General features: G+C 40.9%; 1 protein-coding gene across 1 annotated transcript; it reads right to left on the reverse strand.

The window, feature by feature from the left end:
• Positions 1–7,420: 7,420 nt before the first annotated feature.
• Positions 7,421–7,831, reverse strand: LOC109149045. The gene has a single exon (XM_019296669.1). The coding sequence runs from the start codon at positions 7,829–7,831 to the stop codon at positions 7,421–7,423; it is 411 nt and encodes a 136-aa protein (XP_019152214.1).
• Positions 7,832–10,506: the final 2,675 nt, after the last annotated feature.

A 10,506-nucleotide genomic window follows, 5' to 3' on the forward strand; every position in this document is an offset into this window, starting at 1 on the left:
GCCCAGCCCTATATATATATATATATATATATATATATTTGGAGACGGGGCAGGGCGGGGAGCAGCATCCCGTCCCCGTTCCCTGGAAGTTTTTCAAATCACCATCCAAAATAAAAGACTTTTCTTACTAAACGACTAAATACAAATGCGGAAGCAAAATCAAAATCTAAACCATTGGGGTGCTATGCCACGCTTGGGCAACCAACTAAGCCCAAATGCACAGGCTAAAAAAGTTTCTATCTACAAATCCATATTACAACATTCCACTTTCCAAATCACAAATTAACTACAACAACAATTTAAGTTCTAAGACTAAACCAGTTATACCAAACTCAAATCCAAGACTACGAGGTCTACGCCGCACTCAAACTAGCAACAACTTCAAATCCTGCAAACATTAAGGTTTGGAAAACACAAATAAAAGGATTAGCATAAAATGCTAAGTAAGCTCTACTCCGCCCTGTAAAATACTTACATTTATACTTTTCAAATTGGACATACTTTGTAAATGAGTTTTAAAATCATTTCAATCATATAGTTTGACTCAATAACAAAGGTAAGTAGTAATTCATTTTCCAAGATAATTCTCTCAAAATGAAATAGGCACCAAGGCCATAACACACTCCACTCAAAATAGCATTAGGTTTCATATTAGTTATAGGGTCGCCAAAATAGTAACATTTACTCTTTCCAAAACAATATAACTACCCTATAAATCATTCGTTCATTTCCCAAAATAATAAGTATGGAGGATTTAGAAATATCACTTCTCAATATGAGTATCATTTCAAAGCATAGCTTTCCACATAATCATTTTGGAAGTATAGATAGGTATACAAGTATATATGGAGTAATTCATAATAGCAAAATAATAATCTCTTCAAGTCATCATATCAAGATATAGATTTCTCTCAAGTCATTCTCAGAAACATATATGTCAATAATAATAGATTGGGAGGAATTCAAAACTTTTCCAAGTATCACATATCCATATACTCTCATATATATAAGGTGAAAGGGACGAAGGGTCTTAGATCAACTAAGCCCTAGTGACACGGTAATCCACTCTACCGGCCACTCCACAAGTTTGTCCCTTTCGTGGGATAAAGGACTAAAACATTAAGTGTGCACACCCCCTAATGGGCTTCCCCCACCCAAAAGAGTAGTAACTAGTCCAAGTAGCCCAGGATGTTTTCTACCAGGCTACTCCACATATAATAGGTATCCAGGATGTTTTCTACCAGACACAATCTCATCAAAATAGGGCCAGAGCCCACATAGGACCGAAGTCCACCATTCCACAACCATCCATCATATCCAGTTATCCACATATCATCCAAAAATAGATATATTTTTATATATCCTCCAAAAAAAAGGAATATAATAGTCAGCAAAATAATCATTTTCTCTAATTTATACATTTTCGCTAATTTACACATTTCCTCCAAATAGATAGTCCTTCAAAAATAAATATAACTCCATATCCTCCAATATAAACATAGTTTCACTCATTTCAATATACTTAGGTTTTCAACCACAATTTCTCAAAGCATGAGTTTCATCGAACTCTATAGAAATATAAATATATATCACAAAATTATAAGTTTTCCAATACTCAAATCAATCCCAATTATAATAGGTTTCAACACAAAACATTTAGGCACACCATAGATTATACACCTTTCAAAAATATAGTTTCAACCCATATAGATCACAAGTCAACCCCAAAATAACCATATTTTGCTATTTGTCACATTTTGAAACTAGAACACGTTTTCAAAATAATTTAAGTACACAACTCAAATAAGTAGCACATTTAATAAGGCAAAGTAATTTAAACGGACATAGGAACTTACCTCAAGCTAAGCTTCCAAAGCCAAGCATTCGATTCTTGAGCTCACTCCCGAGCTAACTACTTTAACGAGAAACCTACGGGTTCTTCTCGTCGGGGACCAGTCCATGCCGCCGAGAGGAAGGCCATTGCCGGCGGAGAGAAACTTCCACTGCTGCAAAGAACACTACTCCTACAAATCAAACTGGTCTGAGGACCTTAAAGGGGCACGCTCCTCCCGCAATGGGTATTCACCCACAGATCGGTCTGAGGACCATGAACGGGTACACTTCCCCCGTGAAGGGCATTACGTCCAAAGATCGGTCCGAGGACTATAAACGGGTACGCTTCCCCCGTAAAGGGCATTACGCCCAAAGATCGATCCGAGGACCACAAACGGGTACGCTTCTCCCATAAAGGGAATTACGCCCAAAGATCGTGTTGGTTTTACGACCTTTGGTAGCCGTTCAGCGGGGCAACACCACCGTATAATACTTAGGGTGTTTTTGTGAGTGAAAGACTCAGCGTAGTTGAGAGAATATTGTGATATTATTTCTCAAGGGTTTCGGCCGTTCGACCCCTTACATGATGATCCCGTGGGGATATTTATACAATGGTACAAAATTCCTACAAGGAAAGTAGGGCTGATATGGAGCCAAATTAGTTAGGGAATCCGGCTTCCTTAATGCCATAAATACCTAAGCTAATAAAGAAAGCTGTTTGTATCGAATGAAGAAAGAGATCTCCACGAAATCTGTTTGTAACCGCCTCTAGATGAGCACCCAGCAGGTAACGCCTTGACTGCCTGAGATATGACCTGAGGAGGGGCCGCGATACTCGGGAGAGGACACCCCGACCGTTGAGCCTGGTCGCACAGCTGAGTTCCTGAGCGGTACCCGGTCAAGGACACACCGCCAACGGAGCCTGGTCGCCCATCCGAATCCCGGGAGGAGATCTAGTCGGGGACACGCCGACTACTGAGGCTGGTCGCTCAACCGAGTCTCATGTGCGAACCCAGCCGAGGACACACCGGCTACCGAGCATGGTCGCTTTACCCAAGCCAGACAATCTCCGTCCCGGTATGCGCCTGTCTTCTTGGACGACTAGTTGTCGGGGATGACTGGTTATGATCTCTCAGGCGTTTCGTGTGACGAATGGGAACCGTGGATGTCGTCTAACTTGCTAAGTATCAGGTCATGCTCGAACCTGACTGCCTTGCCTCACACTCCAGACTGGGTGTCCAATTTGGGGTTTCTATCATCAGTCCCTCACTTTTTTAGGTCTAGCCAAGCGATGACCTGAAAAGTAGAAAACATGCATTGAGGTAACCCGACCGCCTAGCAGTCTTTGTCTGAGCAGGCCAACTGGGAGCCCGGTCGGGAGTCAGCTCTTTCTTTGACTGATCCCTCTTTGTTCAATTGGTTTTGCGAAGCGGTACGGTCGTTGTAGTGTAATTATGACGACCCCTCGCATTTCGTCGGTTAGGGTTTCGAGATGCGCCTTTCCATAACCGTCATGTCAGACATTTCATCACTCCCCCACCGTCCGATCGAGGGCACGTGTCATGATCTCGCCGGTCATCCAACCTTATAATTACTCCACAATTCCCCTCCCATTGTTCTTCTTCGCACCATTTGAGTTTTCCGGCGCTCTCTCCCCCTTCTAAACCACAAGCTCCCCTCTTTTCTCGATGGCCGACGTATTTCATCCCTCTGTGTCAGTTTCGTCTACCTCCGGCCGTCGATCTTTCAGGTTAGCCTTCATTTTCCTTCTTTTTCCAGAGCTTTCCCTCCACCTCTTTCTTTTTTTTTTTTCGCTGTTTCTTCATGTCTTCCTCCCTGCCTCCGTCTTCTTCCGCCGCGGGTGACTATCAAGGTTAAACCGCGAACCCTCCGGCTACCACCTTCGTGCCGGCGGCGGCGATCGTCGATAACCCTCGTAGACCCCCCCCCCCCCCCCCCCCCCCCCCGGTCGATCGAGAGTCGGGCTACTTTGACGATCTGGGCTAGCCGGTTGGCCGCTGTTCGTCCCTTCGGGTGGTTTATGCATGCTTATCCAATTCTTCTCGCAAGTTGCCTTCCTTAACAACAATATATGAAGTTTGAAAGTAAAAGAAAAACAGAACTCCAACTTCTTCAAGAAAGACAATTTAGATATCTTAATCGTCAGAAGTTAGAACACCCTGAATATAAATTAAACAATTCGACATTAAATACAAGTTTTGAATTTGCAACATTCATTTTTAACATATAACATTAATGCAACACATTTTTTGAGTGAATTACACAACTTTTAGAAGTTAATCATTATACTATGGATTAGGGTTCATCAATTATAAATTACAAACATGGAAAATTGTTGAAATTTTATAAAATACAAGGACATTTAGATCTTCAATTATAATTTTTTTTAAGAAAATAAATATAAAAATATAGCGGGTTAATCCACTTTGTATAGAATAAAAAGACCGAAATGTCCTTGTATTTAATGACATTTCAATGATTTTGTTGACGGAGAGCAAAAAATGGTCATACCACAACAATATTAGGATCAAAGGGGATGTTTTGAAAGCATAACTAAAAGTGAATTTGTCACCTATAAATGTACGATCGGAAATGGAATTTACTCTAGTATGTTAACTACAAACACATACACATATAATATGTTAACTGTAGATACATAATATGTAGTTATGTGTTTATAGTAAACATATTATGTGTTTTTAATTTATTTAAAGACACATAATTTATTAACTGAAATCACATAGGCTCTGTTTGGTAACATAATTAATTTATCAATCAATTTTGGCCTATTTGACCACTATTAGTTGTTTGACTTGGTTAAACAATCAATATGAGTGTTTGATTAATTAGTTTTTTGTAACAGTTTATTGCTCCAAAATGCTAAAATTTAAAAAGCTATTCAAAGTAGCTTTTCGATTAGCTTATTGAGAAAGTCATTTTTAAATGTAATCAGTTATCAGCTAACAACTAATTTATAAAAAAAACAACTAATTTATCAAATATTTTTCTACAATAAGCTAATGCTATCAACTAATCAAGGGAAAAGTATCAAATTGGCCCCCTAAGTCAAGTGGATAGTGCAATTGGGTCCCCTAAGTGAAAAAAGCTTCATTCAAGTCCCCTAAACCAGTAAAATTGTTCAATTAAGTCCAATATGACTTGTTTATCAGGTTAAATTGATATGGTGTTGACACGTGTCCTTCTTATTTTATTTTTTAAAACAAATGTTTTTTATTTAATAAAGAGTAAATACCCCAAATGGTCCCTCGACTATACCTAAATTCACAAATTGGTCCTTGACTAATGATTTCAACCAATTAAGTCCTTAAATTTTCAATTTTGACCCAATTAAGTCCTTCGTCTATTTGACCGTTTGTTGACCCAATTAAGTCCTTCAATTGCTAAGCTCCATGGTATAAATTACAGAAACACTTATAAACACATGTCCACATGTAAACATCCGTTTTTCCCTCTGCAGCTAGTGCTCTTCCTCGGCACAATCCTTCCGCTTCAGATCTTCGAGTTCCGGTACCGAATCATGATGCACACTCTGCTGTAGACCGATCTCTGATTCGGGGTCATTTACTCCGACAGCGCGCCACCGAGGTGGGCTGCGTCGAGGAAGTGGTGAAGCGCGGGCGCCTCGTCGACGACCGCTTCTTCCTAATCTGCAAAGGCCAGGACCTATTCCAAGTCACGAAGTTGGCCGGACCAAGCCGTACTTGGTGCGGAGGTCACGTTGCTGGAAGACCGACCACCTGACGGGGAGGAGGATCTCGAATCGCTCGCCTCCAAAGTCGAAACGTATATGAAAGACGTGATCTGATTATCCAACAGGATTAACGGCAAGCCGGAAAAGGAGGTGCAAGATCTGCGACTAAACCTTTTTTTCGACGATGTTCTCGTTCTTCGTCGGAAACACGTTCGAATGCGCGCCCGGAGAACAACAAGCGTTGCTGGAGCTGGAAGACACGGGCATGCGGCTAAAAAGGGAGAAAGAGCATTGGAATTACATAAATATCCTCATAGATAACGGTCAACAAACAGTCAAATAGACGGAGGACTTAATTTGGTCAAAATTGAAAAGTTAAGGACTTAATTGGTTGAAATCAATAGTTGAGGATCAATTTGTGAATTTAGCTATAGTCAAGGGACTATTTTAGGTATTTACTCTATAATAAAAATTAAAAATATTATTTATTATTAATTAATTAATTAATTAAAAGGAATAAGGTTCAAATTGGCCCTGAACGTAACTTGAAAATGCAATTAGGCCACTGAACCAAAAAAAAAAAGGTGCAATTAAGCCACTGAACACTTCAAATGTATGCAATTTCTACCTTATAGCAGGTTACCATCAATTTTAGCAGGTTACCTACTTACGTGGCAACTGAATTAGCATTTTTAATAAATTTTAAATAATTTTAATAATATTTAAAAAAAAAAACAAAAAAACGACGGCGGCCACCCCCTTCCCCCACCCCCCTCTTCCTTCAGTTGGAGATGAAGGAGGGGGAAGGGGGTGGCCGTCGTTTTTTTTTTTTTTTTTTTTTTTTTTTTAAATTTTTTATTAAAATTTATTAAAAATGCCAACTCAGTTGCCACTTAAGCAGGTAACTTGCTAAAATTGATGGTAACCTGCTATCCGGTGAAATTGCATACATTTGGAGTGTTCAGTGGTCTAATTGAACGTTTTTGAAGTGTTCAGTGACCTAATTGCATTTTTTTTTTCGTTCAGTGACCTAATTGCATTTTCAGGTTACGTTCAGTGGCCAATTTGAACCTTAGTCATATATATATATATATATATATATATATATATATATATATATATATATATATATATATATATATATATATATATATATATATATATATATATATAGGGTGAAGATCAAGTGAGGATCGTTTGCTAGGTGAGGAATGTGGATTATTATTAGCTGTCGGATTAAACAAATAAATGGCTGAGTTTACACAATTGTTGAGAATTAAATCCCACTAAAATAGACAGTAACGGTAGTAATAATTATTTCAGGAGGGTAAATAGGTAAAAGTAGGTGTGGGCTGGCAGTGTCATCTATGGTAAATGCGAAAAACACGAATCGTGTACCTAGAGTTGGCGTCTTGGATGAAGGTGAAATTGCAATAGACTGCAGTCCATTCACGCAAGGTCTTCTTCTATCTATCAACACTCCCCACGCCTTTGGTTACATATATATTCTCAAAAATCACAGTCAACAAACGGTCAAATAGACAGGGGATCAAATCGTGTTAAAATTGCAAAGTTAAGAACTTTATTGATTGAAATTAAAAATCGAGAACCAATTTGTAAATTTAGCTATAGTCGAGGGACCATTTTGAGTATTTACTCTTCCTCTAATTTTTCCTAACTATTGAGAGCGTACTAGCAGAGCAGTAGACCTTCTACTGGTCTATTGCACTCGCTCTTTCGCCTGCCGACAGAGCGTGTGGTCTATAAGTCTTTTTGAATTCCTAGCTTATTGCCTTCACTACTTACTGCTTGTAGCATGAAATCCAACCTTTTTTTTTTTTAGAACAAACAAGCTTATATTAAATCATACGAAAGAGCATTACAAATGAAAGAAGGAGGAACAGAAGTCCACTCCTTACGTTCAGACAAAGAAACGGACTCCCTCGCTAAGAGATGGGCCGTCCGGTTCGCAGAACGTTTCGCAAAAGAGATACAACAATGAGCAAAAGCACTCAACGAATCTTTTACATCAACTAAGAGAAGATCAAACGAGGTGACGGATCCAGGAGATGATAGACCCTGAACAACCAATAAGGAATCCGTCTCAACATGAAGATACTCAATGCTGTGCTGTTTGGACCAACTTAATGCTTCTCTGATTGCTACGGCTTCAGCTTCCCTAGGAGAGTAAGTTCCGGTCCACGGCTGACTGACTGCAGATAAGAAGGAACCATGGTGATCACGAAGGACCCATCCTAAGCCCATTCTGTCTAAGTTGACATTCAAGGCGGCATCCACATTCAATTTGTACCACCCCGGTGATGGCCTGCTCCATCTTATGCAACTACTGTTCTACCCGCGGTCATGGTATGCTACATCAGTGCAAGCTTTCCAGTCTCTCCAAAAAAACTTAGAGTTCTCCACAACGGCCTTGGGTGGTGTAGAGGTGTTCTTCCAAACTTTATCGTTCCTGGCTCGCCATATATTCCAGCATATGATAACGAACAGACAAACCTGTGACTTCTCCAAAGTGCAACAGACTTGAGCAATCCAATCCGAGCAGTTTTGGTACTGATTCTTGTCCGGCAATGGATGGAAGATGCTCCAGCACTGTGACGCGAATCTGCATTCTGCGAGTAGGTGGAAGTCTGATTCCTCGTCTTCATGGCACAAAGGACACATAAGATCACAATCAATTCTTCGCTGGCGCAACTTGTCAGTAGTCGGGAGGCAGCCTGAACATACTTGCCAAATGAATGCCTTTGCTCTGGGAGGGATATGAAGCTTCCACACATCAGACCATTTTTCAGTGGGAAAGTTAGTGAAATCCTGCGAGATGGATTTGTAGCAGCTTCTGACTGTGAATGATCCCTTCTCATCATTGATCCAAATCATCTTGTCATCTCTGTTACACTGCGGGATAGGGATACTAAGTATAAGCTGGGCATCTCTTGGATTGAAAATATCTTTGACTACTTCTTCATCCCAACCTAAACCCCTGGAATCAAACAGAGAATTAACAGTAGCATGATGGAGGTAAGGATATGGTGGAGTGGTGACCATAGGATTTGTGGCATCGGGCAACCAATCATCATGCCAGATACGAACAGAGAGTCCATTCCCAATTCTCCAACGAGTATTTCTTTGAATAATGCTCCTTGTTTCCAGCAGGCTAGACCACACAAAAGATGGATTACCACCCTTTCTGGCCTCAACAAAATGAGAATCCGGGTAATACTTAGCCTTCATGATTTTTGCAGCAAGAGAATCCGGATGATTAATTAGCCTCCAAGCTTGTTTTGAGAGCATGGCAATGTTGAAATCCCTGATCCTACGGAAGCCCATTCCTCCCCATTTTTTAGGAACACAGAGTTTATCCCAGGCCTTCCATCTCAATCCTCTACCCTGATCACCACACTTCCCCCACCAAAAGCCATTCATAGTCCTCTCTATATCGCTCACCAGCCCCTGAGGAAGCAAAAACAGATTCATAGCAAAGGAAGGGATTGCCTGAATCACACTCTTCAAAAGAACCTCTCTTCCCGCCCTAGAAAGGAACTTATGGTTCCAAGAATTGATCCTAGAAACAATCTTACTCTTGATAAAGCCTAGTATTTCATTTTTATTCCTGCCAACTATGGATGGCAAGCCTAGGTAACTCCCAGCATTTCCTTCCATTCTCACCCCAAGGATAGAACTAACAACCCCCCTCACTGCCCCACCTACATTTTTACTAAAATTTAGAGAGGATTTATCAAAATTTACCAGCTGTCCAGTGCCTGCAGAATACATGTCTAGGATGTGCTTGCAAGTGGAGGATTGAGTCTGAGTAGCTTTGAAGAAGATATAGCTGTCGTCCGCGAAAAGCAGGTGGGAAACTCTGGGAGCATTACGAGCAATTCTTAATCCCTGAAAAGTTCCTAACGATTCCTGCTTCCTGATGAGAGCACTTAGGCCTTCTCCCACTAGAATGAACAAATAGGGAGATAACGGATCTCCTTGTCTAAGACCTCTCTGTGGGATAATAGGACCTAGCTCAACTCCGTCCCGTTGAATGACATACTCCACTGTACTAACACACTCCATAATCATCATCACCCATCTGTGACAGAATCCGAGTCTCAGCAGCATAGCATGCAACATTCCCCACTCTACCCGGTCATACGCTTTGCTCATATCTAGTTTTAAAGCAGCAAAGCCTTTAGCCCCCTGCCTCTTGTTCTTCAGATAATGCTGAGCTTCAAATGCTATCATAATATTATCCGTAATCAGGCGACCGGGAACGAAAGCGCTTTGGTTCTCCGAGATAAGGCTGTTCATGAGAGGCTTAAGTCTGTTGGCTAAGACCTTTGCAAAGATCTTATACACTACATTGCAGAGAGAAATAGGTCTCAAATCCCCCATGGACACTGGTTTGGCCTTCTTTGGAATAAGGACAAGCTGAGTTGAGTTTAGGCCTCTTGGCAGGTGACCAGTGGATAAGAACTCATTACACAGCCTTACAATGTCTGAGCCTAGTATGTCCCAATAGGCTTGATAAAAACCCGGGTTGAAACCGTCAGGTCCCGGAGATTTATCCGGATGCATTCCAAAAACAGCCCTCTTGACCTCCTCTGCACTAGCCCTTCTTAGAAGACCAACGTTGTTTGCCTCGGTTATTCTGGCAGAAATGCAATTCAAGATAGGTTCCATGTCACCTTGGGAGGAAGCAAACAAATGGTTGAAGTAATCAATCATCAGGTTGTTGAGCTCTGGGCCCTCCTCGTGCCAAACTCCCCTATCATCCATAAGCTTTGCAATGTGGTTATTCCTCCTACGGCGCTGACATGACATGTGGAAGAATTTAGAATTTATGTCTCCACCCTTGAACCAGTGGACCTTTGCTCTTTGCCTCCAGAAAGTATTTTGTTGGTTTAAGAGGTCCAGATAATTCCTCTGGG

Source organism: Ipomoea nil, unplaced genomic scaffold, assembly GCF_001879475.1.
Source record: "Ipomoea nil cultivar Tokyo-kokei standard unplaced genomic scaffold, Asagao_1.1 scaffold2149, whole genome shotgun sequence".
Classification (NCBI taxonomy): domain Eukaryota; kingdom Viridiplantae; phylum Streptophyta; class Magnoliopsida; order Solanales; family Convolvulaceae; genus Ipomoea; species Ipomoea nil.